General features: G+C 44.7%; 1 protein-coding gene across 3 annotated transcripts in view; it reads left to right on the top strand.

Annotated features, from left to right (window-relative positions):
- Nucleotides 1-15,951, top strand: part of SP3 (Sp3 transcription factor) — a 46,609-nt gene that overhangs the window by 7,804 nt on the left and 22,854 nt on the right. The window contains exon 1 of one of the 3 annotated variants that reach the window (XM_056534932.1): nucleotides 12,504-12,589. The exons of the other annotated variants lie outside the window; for them this stretch is intronic. Coding sequence (XP_056390907.1) covers nucleotides 12,560-12,589 — 30 coding nt within the window. The 5' untranslated portion in view covers nucleotides 12,504-12,559. Of the gene's footprint in view, nucleotides 1-12,503; nucleotides 12,590-15,951 lie in introns of those variants that run through there. 3 annotated transcript variants of the gene reach the window in all.

Raw genomic sequence — 15,951 nt, 5'->3', positions numbered from 1 at the left:
TCCTAGCAGGAAACTCACTGTAAACCCCCGCCTGTGTGAATATACCCTAAAACCACTACACTAACACATAATAAAGGGTAAAGTGCTACATATACACCCCCTTACACTTTCCCCCACAATAAAAATAAAAAACAACTCGTACGGCAGTGTCGTAGGCAATCCCTAATTTAGGTCTCAAATGTGCATGTGCTCTCACAAAAATGTTTACACTATCATGCTGGTGTTGTCCCATACTTCTTTATTTTCACAAGAGGTAAATGGGGGGGAAAAAATTACCAAAATTTGTGACACAACTTCTCCTGAGTACGGAAATACCCCATATGTGGACGCAAAATGCTCTGTAGGTGCACAACAAGGCTCAGGAGTGAGAGCGCACTACCAGGGGTGGTTGATTTTACAGCGGTTCTGACATAAACGCAAAAAAATAAATACGAACATGTGACCCCATTTTGGAAACTACACCCCTCACAGAGCGTAACAAGGGGTATAGTGAGCTTCAACACCACACAGGTGTTTGACGAATGTTTGTTAGTTTCAAGGGAAAATAGGAAAGAAGACCCCCAAAATTTTAATTTGTAACCCAATTTCTTCTGAGTAAGGGAATATGTGGATGTAAAGTGCTCATGTAATGTTATAAGGGGTGCAGTGAGCTTTCACACCTCACTTGTGTCTGACGAATTTTTTGCACAGCCCACTGTTCCAAAGATCTGTCAAATGCCAGTGGGGTGTAAATGCTCACTGCACCCCTTATTAAATTCTTTGAGAGGTGCAGTTTCCAAAATGGGGTCACATGTGGGGGGGGGTCCAGTGTTCAGGCACCACGAAAGCTTTGTAAACGCACATGGCCCCCGACTTCCATTCCAAACATTCTCTCTCCAAAGCTCAGTGACGCTCCTTCTCTTCAGAACATTGTAGTTCACCCGCAGAGCACTTTATATCCACATATGGGGTATTTCCATACAAATGGGGTTACAAATTTTGGGAGTTTTTTTTTTTTCTCCTATTACCCCTTGTAAAAATTTAAAATTTGTGAAAAAACCATAATTTTAGTGGAATTTTTTCTTTTTGCTGTTATGGCACCATGGGGACTTCCTAAAATCAACATGCTCCCCAAAAACCATTTCAGCAAAATTTGCTTTCCAAAAGTTCCAATTTAGAAAATTTCATGAAAAATTAGAAAATTGCTGCTGAACTTTGAAGCCCTCTGTCTTCCAAAAGTAAAAACATGTCAACTTTATAAAGCCAACATAAAGTAGACATATTTTATGTGAATCAATATATAATTTTATTTGGAATACACATTTTTTCCTTACAAGCATCAGAGCTTAAAAAAATGCAAAATATTCAAATTTTTCATGAAATTTTGGAATTTTTCACCAAGAAATGTTGCAAGTATCGATGAAGATTTACCACTAACACTACATAGAATATTCTATGAAAAATAAATCTCTGAATCAGAATGATTAGGAAAAGCATTCCAGAGTTGTTATTGCTTAAAGCACAATTGTCATGAACTCCGGGCTATATAACCTACACACAGCCTTTTTACTGTACGCAGATGATGTGTACAGCACCATTTTTACCTTATTTCTGATGGCTTTTATCACCCCAAAAAATGCTCTTGGTCGCAGCCACTCACAGTGGAATAGGCGTGGCGTGAGGTACGCTATGCCACGCCCACCCCTGTATGTCAGCACTGGGACCGCTGTATGATTGACAGGTTCCCTCAGCTCAGCTAACAAGTGCCATGGCGTATGGTATCCAGGCAAGCACTCACTCCTGCCGCCTGCCTCCTTAGTGCATCTGTGCAGTGCTAGAGGCAGAAAGCTCACGTCCTCTGCCTCTAGAAACTGGGACTTCCCTGTGCGCGTTTGCAGGAGAGAAGAAAGAAGCAAGAGGATAGCAGGCACGGGGTACAGTACATAAATTATAAAAGGTCCTGTGTCAACCACATAGCGGTCCCAGCGCTGACCTATGGGGAGGTGGGCGTGGCTGCGGCGGGGCATAGCGCACCTCGCACCACGCCTATCTGACTGTGTCCGCGATCAAAAGCATTTTTTGGGGTGATAAAGCCGGCAGAAATAAGGTAAAAACGGTGCTGTACACACCATCTGCACACAGTACAAAGGCTGTGTGTAGGTTATATAGCCCGGAGTTCATGACAGTTGCGCTTTAAAGTGGCAGTGGTCAGATGTGTAAAAAATGCTTTGATCCTTAACCCCTTAAGGACCAGGCCCATTTTGGCCTTAAGGACCAGACCAATTTTATTTTTGCATTTTAGTTTTTTCCTCCGCCTTCTAAAAATCATAACTCTTATATTTCCATCCACAGACCCATATGAGGGCTTGTTTTTTGCATCCCCAATTGTACTTTAATGAAATCACTTATTTTACCATAAAATGTATGGTGCAACCAAACAAATATTATTTATGTAGGAAAATTGAAAAGAAAATCTCAATTTAGCAAATTTTGGAAGGTTTTGTTTTCACGCTGTACACTTTCCGGTAAAAATGACATGTTTTCTTTATTCTGTGGGTCAATGCGATTAAAATGATACCCATGTTATATGCTTTTCTATAATTGTACCGCTTAAAAAAAAAATCTCAAACCATTTTAACAAAATTAGTATGTTTGACATTTCCCTATTTTGACCACCTATAACTTTTTCATTTTTCCATATATGGGGCGATATGAGGGCTCATTTTTTGCGCCATGATCTGTAGTTTTTATCAGTATGACGTTTGCTTAGGTTTAACTTTTTATACATTTTTTTTATAAAAAAATTTATAAAATGTGACAGCAGCAATTTTGGACTTAAAAAAAAATACAAAAATTTACGTTTACGCCGTTCACTGTTCGGCATAATTTACACTATATTTTAAAAGTTTTTAATAATTTTTTTGTGACTGGTCACACCCATCCCTCCGGTGATAAAACATGTAAATACTGAAAATTATGAAATACTAATATTTTAGGTTTGTGTGTAAGTTTGCTTTATGTAAATGTTAATACAGTTTAAGGCTCATTCACATCACCACTGAGCCCCGCTAAAGGAAGCTCCCTTGCAAAAAGACTCGAGTTGAGCAGAGAAAAAAATACTGCATTTCTGGTATTTTTCTCTGCTGAACTCCCATAAATTAAGACACCCGACAGACCTCATTCAAGTCAATGGAATCTCTTGTGCAAAGGGTCCGATCTGCCCCTTAAAGGGGTACTCCACTCCTAGACATCTTAAGGATAGGGGATAAGATGTCAGATCGCCGAAGCCCCGCTGCTGGGGACCCCCGGGATCTCCGCTGCAGCGCCCCGCTATCTTTACTGCACAGAGCAGACTCGCTCCATGCGTAATGACCAGCGATACAGTGGCCGGAGCATCGTGGCGTCATGCCCCTCGTGACGTCACTGCCTGCCCCCTTAATGCAAGTCTATGGGAGGGGGGCCGCCACGCCCCCTCCCATAGACTTGTATTGAGGGGCGGGTCGATACGTCACGAGGGGGCATGACGTCACGATGCTCCGGCCCCTGTATTGCCCATCATTACGCACAGGGCGAGTCTGTGCAGTAATGCTAGCGGGGTGCTGCAGCAGCGATCCCGGGGGTCCCCAGCAGCGGGACCCTGGCGATCTGACATCTCATCCCCTATCCTTTGGATAGGGGATAAGATGTCTAGGGGCGGAGTACCCCTTTAAAGGCCTCGTTAACATTTGCCGTCGGATTCTGCTATTCAGAGTTCCGTCGGTAATCCTATCAGAATAATGAAAGTTTAGCGGAGAAAAAAATTGTGCAAGCACACTTTTTTTTTTCTCCGCTAAATTCCTGTAAAATGAGCGGATCACAGACAGACCCCATGCAAGTGAATGGGGTCCGTCGGGACTCTGTAGTAGCTGTCTGCATTGACCTGTTTCAGGGTCCAATCGGCTCAAAAAAAAAAAACCTTAACAGGTCTGATTTTGAACCTAGCCTTCGTGTCGAGCAGACCCTGAACAGGTCGGAGCTCAGTGGTTATGGGAACTTGGCCTTAACCCCTAGCATTGATGTCAGCCATTAGCGCTGTCTATGCACATGCTTTACAGTTCGCATGGGACTCATGACATACTTGTATGGCCTGGTGTGCCAGGTAGCCAGGGCGTATAGGTATGTCGTGCAGCCTCTAGCGATTAAAAATAAAATCTGCTTTTCTTTACTGTATTTTCATCCTTTAAACTGAGGCTGCATGAGCCAGACGCTAATAGTAGTCACCTGCTGCATGTTAATTGGGGAGAAAAGACATGTGAATGTAATGATCTGTGTGGATGTGTCATAATGGCGGAGTATGCATTTAGCAAGGGAAGAGGATTTATCTTGGAACAGAGGTGAAGGGTGAATAGAATCTAAAACAGTGAATTGCAACATGTAACCGTTCTAGATGTGTTCATCTAGATTGTATTATGGTTTCTAGGGATCGACCGGTTATCGGCCGGTATTCAAGTTTTTTCCCGTTATCGGTAACTGCTTCTAACCTGCCGATAATGCGCAAAACAAGGCGTGCGCACGAATCGCGGGACTTCAGTCCCGGCCCTGAACTTCAGGCCGGGACTGAAGTCCCGTGATTCGTGTGCACGCCTTGTTTTGCCGTGCGGAGCAATTGCCTGACCGCTGACAGCATGGTGGAGAGGGAGCGGGACAGCTGACCGCTCCCTCTCCACCATGCTGTCAGCTGTCAGGCAATTGCTCCGCACGGCAAAACAAGGCGTGCTCCACTCATTTACTTTTCTCACTCTGCTTCATTCTTGTACTGTGAGTGAGAGCCGCGGGGACGCCATCCAGGGCAGGCCGGCGTGATGATCATCGCGCCGGCGCCCGGAGATCACGTACCTGCAGCTCTCACTCACAGTACAAGAACGTAGCAGCGTGAGAAAGGTAAGCAATGCTCGGGCGCTATATGGATGGACGGGCAAATAAGTGAGGGGGGCAAATATAAGTGAGGGACACATATCAGGGGGGTATTATGTGAGGAACTCAGGACAGGGGGATATGTGGGGGCACATGACAGCCCCCCCCCCTGTCATGTGCCCATATAATGCCCCCTGACTTATAATACCCTCTGTCCTGTGCCCCTCACATATAATGCCCCATGTCCTGTGCCCCTCACATATAATTCCCCCTGAGGGGGCAGGACATGGGGCATTATATGTGAGGGGCACTGGACAGGGGGCAATATATGTGAGGGGCACAGGACAGGGGGTATTATAAGTCAGGGGGGCATTATACAGGCAGGAGGAGAGAAGCAAGTGGCGGCGGCGGCGGTATCTGGCATCGCAAAAGCCGCTACAGTTCATTGATTTAAAGCGCCCGCTTTAAATCAATGATCTGCAGCGGCTTCAGAGGGGGGAGGAGGAGAGAAATAGCCAATAATTTATACCGGAATATCGGTATAAATTATCGGCTATCGGCCTTAACCTCCACAGATTATCGGTATCGGCCCTAAAAAATCGTGATCGGTCGATCCCTAATGGTTTCCATCAGATGTAAAATACTAACTGCAGTGAATTTCACCACATATTTATAATACAAGACCCAGACCATAACAGAACCATATAAAAACCTATCTTTGTTAGTGTTGGTTAAAAAAAAAAAAAAAAAATTCCACAGGCTCAAGTGTCAAAAAAGCGGGACTGAGCTGCTTAAGTTCTACAGCATCTCTTGCCGCCTCCTCTGTGTCCTCATTTGTTGATATAAAGGCGCCAAGTTCTGTCTTTAAATCCTCTATTACACTGTTGTGGCAAACCCATCAACATGAATAAAGGTATGTTTGATATCCTTATCCTGTCGCCTATCGCACAGTGTCTGCGGCTCATGTAATAAATGACATTCCCTATAAATTCGGTATTTTATTTATTTTTTTCATCTGGTGCGAAGATGAAGCAAAAAATAGTTTGGTGTCAAAAGGTACAAAGCATTTCTGTTAGGGCTGCAACTAACTATTATTTATCGGTTAGTAATGAATTAATCCATTTGTTGCTTGAGCCCTATGATACCCGATCCGTGGTCCGTTTCACCTGTTAACTCCTCCATTCAGGTGCCTGGCAGAGCTTGTTGACGTCACCACTGCTGGGCCTCACTGTGAGCAGCCCTGAGGAAACGCCAGCAGTGACATCATGAAGCTCTGCCCGGTGCCAAAACAGAGGAAGTAGCATGTGAACCAGACCACACTTATAGACCACGGAAATAGGTATCAGAGCTGAACCAACAATTACAAATCGATGAAGTTAATTATTAGTTGCAGGCCTAATTTCTACTGATAATTTCTTCTGATACACATCCCTATACTTGCAGACCACCTTTCCTATACAGTGGTCCCTCAGCAAAAGATAGTAATTCGTTCCAAACGACCCATCGTTTGTTGAATCCATTGTATGTTGAGGGATTCGTGCAATGTAAAAAGTGCATTTAATACTCACCTGTCCCCACCACTCCGGACCGCGTCCTCACCGCTCCCGATGCTGTCCCAGGGGCTCCCGATGCTGTCCCGCTGCTCCGGCGTCTTCTTTGGGATCCTCCGGCTTCTTCCGAATCTTCTCCGGTGTCCGGGCCTCGCTTTCTGGGGACGTTGTTTTGTTGCTGTGCCGGGACGGCGTGCGCAGCGACGTAATAACGCCGGAAAGCGAGGCCTGGACTCTGGAGAAGATGCAGAAGACGCCGGAGGATCGCAAAGTGGACCCGGAGCAGCGGGGATAGGTAAGTGAACCTGTCCGGGATGCTTAAACTGCTATCCGACAGCTCAAGCATTTTGCACTGTCGGATAGCAGTTAATGCGATGGCCCCGACATATAAAGGTATATGAGGCCATCGTATGTAGATCTGATCATATGTCGTGGCCATCCCATGACGGGGGGGTTACTGTACTCCCATGCTAACGCCTCTTCATTGTTTACTTTGTTATACAGAGTGGTGCAGGACCCTCTGTGCGATAAAATGTCTACCTAAAAGTAGGTTCCCTACCTTCCTCACTACTACTGGGGGGGGGGGGGGGGTCTACCTAATCATTTTTTCTCCAGAATCTTAAACCTATAACCAGTAAAATTACACTCCAGATATGTATGCAGGCCCTTTGGAAAGTTTTTCCTCTAGGTTACCAATATTCATGGTTTCTCTGGATACTGTAGTCCTCCCATTACAGTGGTCCATTAAGTTACTATATTTATTGGTTTCAGGATGAACATTGTACGTTGAAGCCATTGTATCCTGAGACAATAACTTTATGGAACACTTGTAATTGATTCCAAAGTCTACAGATTGTCAATGATAAGCTAACTGATACAGATAAAGTCCTTACATGTAAAAATCTGAAATTGCTGCTTTAGGGAAGGGTCACACGTAACGGATCTGCAGCTTATTTTACGGTGCTGAACCGCCAGTGACCCAGTGTATTTTACACTGCGGTTCTGCCGGTTGCCACAGCTGGAGGCACGCTATGGGTTGTGGTGTAAAATCCATTACGTGTGACCCTACCCTTATACATGATGGACAGGTTCTTCTTTTACAGTACACAGTGTACCTACCTGTGGTATAATATGGAGCCACCCTCCCCTGGTGTCTGAAGGAGCAGCTAGTTCTGGAATAGGTAAAGAGCAGTACAGTACCACACTATACAGGGGTTTTAACAGTAACATGTGCAGGTCATTTTGAATTCAGTACCTAAATATCCCAACAGAGGCACTGTTCTTCCTCCAACCTCCACAGCTTGTAGCTGTGCAAAACCTCTCCAGTATATGATTCTGTGGCACTGGGTATTGTGCTGCAGACAGGTTTTGCATGGCTACAAGCAGCAGGAAGAATGGCATTAAAACATTTGTCATAAAAACATGGAATGTAAACTATTAAATATATGGAAGATAATGGGCCGAATACTGACTCCTGTGGTGCCACTAATGCCACTTATAGCCATGACCTCCACAGATCCAGAGAGTACAGTGGACACAGGGACCTGCCTCCTATTCCAAAGGCCCTTTTACAAGGGCCGATTGTCAGGCAAATGAGCATTCCTACAGAGGTTTGTCGGCTGATTGGATCTTTTTGTTTGGCCATTTGAATTGTCCATTTGTCTGATTTGGCAAACTGTGATGGATTGGCCAGTCTTAAATGCCCCCAAGTTTTCCTTGCATATGTTGTAGAAACAGTGAATGAATTGGGATGTGATGCTGCAGCATCACCAGTAATGAAGTGTTGGCATGCCCTAGTGATATGCCATCGTTTTACAGGACAGGAATTATCCTTTTACTCTTGGTTTTGATATAATCTGCATGAAATCAGTCAGTAATTAACTTTTTAAATACTGCTGTGCCCTGATATTGTATGGACAGCAATTCTGTAATTAATATGATCTATTTGCAGCACTGGGGAACTTGAGGTGACAATACGAACTGTTGGCCAAATGTTCAGTCGACAGTTCTCTCCTGATCGCCCCATACACATGAATGTACAGCATTTATGTGCTCTCTATGGGAAGGGGAGTGGTAAGCAGCAGCCAGACAGTTCTGGTGGCGGAGGCTTACTTCTCCCAAAACAAAAGGGTCAAGCTGCGAAAATAAAGCATATCTTCTGTCAGTGGAGATTTAGGTGGCCACCATACCCCTTATTCAGCTGAACCACTCCAGCGTCTTTCTATCCTTTAAAAACATACAGATGTAATTGGCTTGTGGGTGTGGTAGGTAAATTGGATTATGAGCCCCATGGGGGGACAGGGACTGGTGTTAGTGGTGATGGTGCTGTGTAACATGTTGCCCCTATCAAAGCAAGAGGGACTCGTATAGAAATCATAGAGCTGCTGCTCTATCCTCCTAAAAACGCAGCACTAAAAACTACGTTTCCCAAGATGCTTTACCATCTACGGTCTTCCTCTCAGCTTGCTAGACATACTGTGTGACGTCTTGGACCTAACTCTGGTTTTGCCCTCAGCAATCAGTCGCGGTTCAGCTTTCTTATCTTAAAGGGGTATCCCGGGCAAAAACATCTTATCCCCTATCCAAAGGGCCCACTGCTGGGACCCATGCGATCTCCCTGCAGCACCCGCATTCTATGCGGAGCTGCGTCTCTAGTTTCTGAAACCTCCAGGTTTCCGGGACTGGAGATGTGACTTAATGCCACGCCCCCTCCATCCATGTCTATTGGAGGGGGCGTGATAGCCATCACACCCTTCCCATAGACATGAATGTAGGGGGCGTGGCACGTCAAGTGCCCAGTCCTGGAAACCCGGAGGTTTCCGAAACTAGAGACGCAGCTACGCATAGAATGCGGGTGCTGTAGGGAGATCGCGGGGTCCCCAGTGATCAAACATCTCATCCCCTATCCTTTGGATAGGGGATAAGATATTTTGCCCGGAATGCCCCTTTAATGAGCTCTGGTAAAATGAAGCTGTGATTGGTTTCAATGGATTCGACCTCAAGCAGACTGATATCTAGGCCAGTGTTTCCCAACCAGGGTGCCTCCATCTGTGGCCAAACTACAACTCCCAGCATACCTGGACAATCAAAGGCTGTCTGTGCATGCTGAGAGTTGACGTTTGTCCACAGCTGGAGGCACCCTGGTTGGGAAACAGTGATCTAGGCCTTTGTAAGAAATAGGAAAGTTTCCCTTATACATCTGCCCCATGATTTAAAAGGAATTGTTTGACCAACTTACCTCCAATGTTGCAAGTGTTAGGCTGGGTTCACACTACGTTTTCTCCCATACGGGATCGCATACGGCAGGGGGAAGCTAAAAGCTCGTGCTCCCGTATGTCACCGTATGCGCTCCCGTATGTCATTCATTTCAATGAGCCGACCGGAGTGAAACGTTCGGTCCGGTCGGCTCATTTTTGCGCCGTATGCGCTTTTACAACCGGACCTAAAACCGTGGTTGACCACAGTTTTAGGTCCGGTTGTAAAAGCGCATACGGCGCAAAAATGAGCCGACCGAACGTTTCACTCCGGTCGGCTCATTGAAATGAATGACATACGGGAGCGCATACGGTGACATACGGAAGTGCAAGCTTTTAGCTCCCCCCTGCCGTATGCGCTCCCGTATGGGAGAAAACGTAGTGTGAACCCAGCCTTACTAATGTTAAAGAAACTGATGTGTTGGTAGGGTAAGGTTATAAATACTATATCTTACTTAAACATTATACTCAGCAAATCAAACTTTATCCCAGCTTTCACAGGGAATGAACATTTGTTGACTTTGCTGATAAACTCACAGGATGTTTGGGTGCTGGGCAATCTAGATGTTTTTTTTATTTTTTTTATTTTTTATTTTTATGGTGTCCTACCAAAAGAAATTGGAAGAAAATAAATGTAACGCACATTAACCCCTTAAGGACTCAGCCCATTTTCACCTTAAGGACTCATAACAATTTTTGTTTTTGCACTTTTGTTTTTTCCTCCTCCACCTTCTAATAAATCATAAGGTGTTCAGTGTTGCACCTACAGACCCATATAAGGGCTTGTTTTTTTGTGTCACCAATTGTACTTTGTAATTACATTTATTTATGTTCTAACATAATTGGCAGAGAAACAAAACAACAAAATTATTTGTGGGGTGAAATGAAGAAGCCATTTAGCAACTTTTTAGGGTTTCGGTTTCTATGCAGTGCATTTTTCAATAAAAATGACACCTTATCTTTTATTCTATAGGTTACAGGGATACCAAATTATATGTAGGTTTTATTTTACTACTTAAAAAAAAATTATAATTACATGCACCAAAATTAGTACAGTAACCCCTCGACATCCGATGGCCCTGACATATGATCAAATCGACATACGATGGTCTTTCAGAGGCCATCACATGTCGATGTCAGCATCGACATACAATGCTTTTATATGTCGGGGCCATCGCATTAACTGCTATCCGGCAGCGCAAAATGCTTAAGCTGCTGTCGGATAGCAGTTTAAGCATCCCGGACAGGTTCACCTACCTATCCCCGCTGCTCCGGGTCCACTTCGCGATCCTCCGGCGTCTTCTGCATCTTCTCCGGGGTCCGGGCCTCGCTTTCCGGCGTCCCGGCGCACCAACGTAATAAAGTCGCCAAAAAGCGAGGTGGAAGAAGCCGGAGGATCGCGAATTAGCCGGAGCAGCGGGACAGCATCAGGAGCGATGAGGACGCGGTCTCGAGCGGCGGGGACAGGTGAGTATTAAATGCACTTTTTACATTGCACGAATCCCTCAACATACGATGAATTCGACAAACGATGGGTCGTTTGGAACGAATTACCATCGTATGTTGAGGGACCACTGTATGTTTGAAATTGTCATCTTCTGACTCCTATAACTTTTTATTTTTCCACGTACAGGTTTTTATGAGGGCTAATTTTTTTTGAGCTGTGGTCTGTAGTTTATCGGTACCATTTTTGTTCACTTTTTATTCAAATTTTTCATGACAAATTGACCAAAAATACGCTGTTTTGGACTTTTGAATTTTTTTTGTGCATATGCCATTGACCGTGCGGTTTAATTAATGATCTTTTTTTTTATAGTTTGGACATTTACACCCACGGCGATACCACATATGTTTATTTTTATTATGGTTTCATATTTTTTTTAATATGGAATTTGGGAAAAGGTGGGTGCTTTAAACTTTTAATAAGAAAGGGGTAATGTGTGTGTGTGTGTGTGTGTGTGTGTGTGTGTTTTTATTTTATTTATTTTTTTTTTAATATACTTTTAGTCCCCTTAAGGAGACTTTTAGGAGGAATCATTAGATTCATCATACAGACCAATGTAGTGTTGAAGAACCACATTGATCTGTGTGCTCTGCACTCGATTGATAAAGCCTGCCGGGCTTTATCATTCACAGCACAGCAGCCGGCATAGGACGTGAGGTAAGCCCTCCGGCTACTTCAGCAGTGGGGCCACCACCCCCTGATCCACCCCACTGGAACACCAAGGATGGTTTAAATGTCCCTTTAGATGCCACTATCAAAGTTGCTATATAAAGGGTTAATAGCCGGCCGCATGTCGGCTATGAACGCCGGCCCCCAGCTACAGGAATCAGGTGGGGGGCTGGCCGGTAGGAAGCGGGCTTGAGTCGGGGGCCCGCACCATAAAACAGTTGCCGGCTCGTCTTAAGACTGCAATCGGTTAAGTACCAGGGTCCGAGGGTGTACCTGTACACCCTTGGTCCTGGACAGGTTATAGTCTAGTTATGAGTTGAGCTATTGAATTTACAGGGCCACGCTTGAAGCTGTACTACTGAGAGACTTTAATAACCGGTCTCCTGATTTTAATTTTTTTGTCAATGTTGTCATTCAGATTAGCAAATACATAAATGTCTAGATTTCAGCTTGCTTGGAATAGTGTCAGAACTCTGTTTGTGAGAAGATTGATGGATGTGGTGATTCAGTAATTCTGTACATGACAGAAATCGGGAGTCTTGTCCTCAAAATCTCTTAAATGCTTTTTCATAGTTTTCACATTTCTACTTATTCTTTTTAATGTACACTAAACTTATCTCTCTTCCCCTTTTTTGCATTTCTTTTGTAAGGTCAACATTAAAGAGCCTTTGTTAAAGCTCGCCAACCTTATTAATGAAGTATGCCCCACCATGACACAGGAGCACCTCCTCATGCCACAGGTAAAGGCTGTGGTTTAACGGTCTAAAGGTCTGAACCTTTTAAAATGGCCATACACATTAGATAACAACCACTTTGGTTAGTCAGTTTTCGTCTTGAACATACTATTTCCCACCCAAAAAAACATGTCCCAGGCTACATTCCTAAGGAAATGCATGCCACAAACCCATACTTATACCACTGCAGCATGACCAACCTTACGAGTCGTCTTTAAATTTACATGTAATTGTGTCAAAAAGATAGATATATATATATAATATATATTACACACACACACACACACACACACACACCAAAAAAATTAAGGGAACACTAAGATAACACATCCTAGATATGAATGAATGAACAAACTAATTGTATGATAAACTTTCACCTTTACATAGTTGAATGTGCTGACAACAAAATCCAAAACCACACATAAATTATCAATGGAAATCAAATTTATCAACCCATGGAGGTCTGGATATGAAGTCACACTCAAAATCAAAGTGGAAAACCACACTAGAGGCTTATCCAGCTTTTGGTGTAATGTCCTTAAAACAAGTCAAAATGAGGCTCAGTAGTGTGTGTGTGTGTGTGTGTGTGTGTGTCCTCCACGTGCCCGTATGACCTCCCTACAATGCCTGGGCATGCTCCTGATGAGGTGGTGGATGGTCTCCTGAGGGATGTCCTTCCAGACCTGGACTAAAGCATCCGCCAACTCCTGGACAGTCTGTGGTGCAACGTGGCGTTGGTGGATGGAGCGAGACATGATGACCCAGATGTGCTCAATCTGATTCAGGACTAGGGAACGGGCCAGTCCAAAGCATCAATGCCTTTCTCTTGCAGGAACTGCTGACACACTCCAGCCACATGAGGTCTAGCATTGTCTTGCATTAGGAGGAACCCAGGGCCAACCGCACCAGCATATGGTCTCACAAGGGGTCTGAGGATCTCATCTCGGTACCTAATGGCAGTCAGGCTACCTCTGACAAGCACATGGAGTGCTGTGCCGCCTCCCAAAGAAATGCCACGCCACACCATTACTGACCCCCCCCTCCCAAAGCGGTCATGCTGGAGGATGTTGCATGCAGCAGATCATTCTCCACGGAGTCTCCAGACTCTGTCACGTCTGTCACATGTGCTCAGTGTGAACCTGCTTTCATCTGTGAAGAGCACAGGGCGCCAATGGCGAATTTGCCAATCTTGGTGTACTCTGGCAAATGCCAAATGTTCTGCAGGGTGTTGGGCTGTAAGCACAACCCCCACCTGTGGACGTCAGGCCCTCATACCACCCTCATACCACCCTCATGGAGTCTGTTTCTGAACATTTGAGTGGATACATGCACATTTGTGGCCTGCTGGAGGTCATTTTGCAGGGCTCTGGCAGTGCTCCTCCTGCTCCTCTGGGCACAACGGCAGAAGTAGCGGTCCTGCTGCTGGGTTGTTGCCCTCCTACGGCTTCCTCCATGTCTCCTGATGTACTGGCCTGTCTTCTGGTAGCGCCTCCATGCTCTGGACACTACGCTGACAGACACAGCAAACCTTCTTGCCACAGCTCACATTGATGTGCCATCCTGGATGAGCTGCACTACCTGAGCCACTTGTGTGGGTTGAAGACTACGTCTCATGCCACCACTAAAGTGACAGCACCGCCAGCATTCAAAAGTGGCGAAAACATCAGCCAGGAAGCATAGGAACTGAGAAGTTGTCTGTGGTCACCACCTGCAGAACCACTCCTTTATTGGGGGTGTCTTGCTAATTGCCTATAATTTCCACCTGTTGTCTGTTCCATTTGCACAACAGCATGTGAAATTGATTGTCAATCAGTGTTGCTTCCTGAGTGGACAGTGTGATTTCACAGAAGTGTGATTGACTTGGAGTTACATTGTGTTGTTTAAGTGTTCCCTTTATTTTTATTTTTTTGAGCAGTGTATTATCCTTGCTGCTATGAATCCACGTCACCCCTGGCCTCAATAGTATATGGCACAAGACTTCTGAGGCCGGTGTAATGAAAAATGGTTTTGTGATAGATGACTCGGCACTTTTCAGTGCTGGACTAAGGATTCTTCATTGGCTGACATGTGCACACCCCCCTCTACCATATGTTCTTGGGGGAGTTGGGGGATGTGCGCGTGTCACGTGACCATCTTTATTGTGAGTCTAACACCATTGGCTTCAGCAGTGTCATGGGTATACAGGAGCGGGAAAGAGATCATAGGGTCCGTTACTCAGGACCCCCATCTAAGAGCTGGAATGGGGAACATAAATGGACATTTGATACAAAGGTCAACTGGGTGACGAGACCATTTTACTGCTAAACCATACAGATGGCCTAGTCCACACTTTTAAAGTACACATCATTGAAACCCATTCCTGTGAGCGCACCTGTTGTGGTGGGGGGTGTTTTTCTGGCATACTCTAGGACAATTGCTCATCATACCACATGAATGGTGAACGCTGTTGGTATCTGTTAGCTTACCATCTGGCACCCATTTCTTCACAAAGTTTTCCCTGACCACAGTGCCCTTTTTTTTAAATTTATTTATTTAAACAGGGATTTACTCAGGGTCATCTGGCTTATACCACTAGTTAGAGGTTGGAAGAACACTAATGAATCCCCCACACTTCCATGGCCCACAAACTCCACCGGACTAACTCAGTTGGACATGTTTGATATATGGTGTAAGGGCTGTGGACCCTGCTCCTACTCCTCCAAAAAAAAGTGCACCGAGTGAGCTGAGCAGCGAGTTCAGTATATAATGAAGAGCAACCAGGCTTTATCAGTTACAGGGGTGCTGCACAGTTGTAGACATTGTGGAGTTATACTAATAGTGTTCTAATATTAAAAAAACCTTATGACATGCCCCAGGGACATGTCCATTTTGATCAATTTAGACCCAACTAATCTTTCTAAAGTCAGGGGCAGTGTGTGAATGAGAGCTTCACTTCACTTGCATTCTCCATCTTGCTGGACGTGATAAGCTCCATTATGAGTCTTTGGTGCTTGTCTTGTGAAGCATATAACTGCACACTTCTCCAGGCTGTATCTAGAGATCGGTGGAGCTCTGAATGCTCTGACCCGACCAATCAAAATTTGTGACCTACAACATCTGAAAAGTTCTTTATAATGACCTTGAGACACTTTAAACTGTCTAAATGTTACTGTATGTAATTGACTGTGGAAAATACATTTTGTCTGTTAAACCTTTTGCTCAATGGGGGAGATTTATCAGAACCTGTCCAGAGGAAAAGTTGCTGAGTTGCCCATAGCAACCAATCAGATCGCTTCTTTCATTTTTTAGAGGCCCATTCAAAAATGAAAGAAGCGATCTGATTGGTTGCTATGAGCAACTTTCCCTCTGGACAGGTTTTGACAAATCTC

This window comes from Hyla sarda, chromosome 8 (genome assembly GCF_029499605.1).
Source record: "Hyla sarda isolate aHylSar1 chromosome 8, aHylSar1.hap1, whole genome shotgun sequence".
NCBI lineage: Eukaryota > Metazoa > Chordata > Amphibia > Anura > Hylidae > Hyla > Hyla sarda.
The sequence above is the reverse complement of the archived record's forward strand: the minus strand, read 5'-3'. Positions and strand labels throughout refer to the sequence as shown.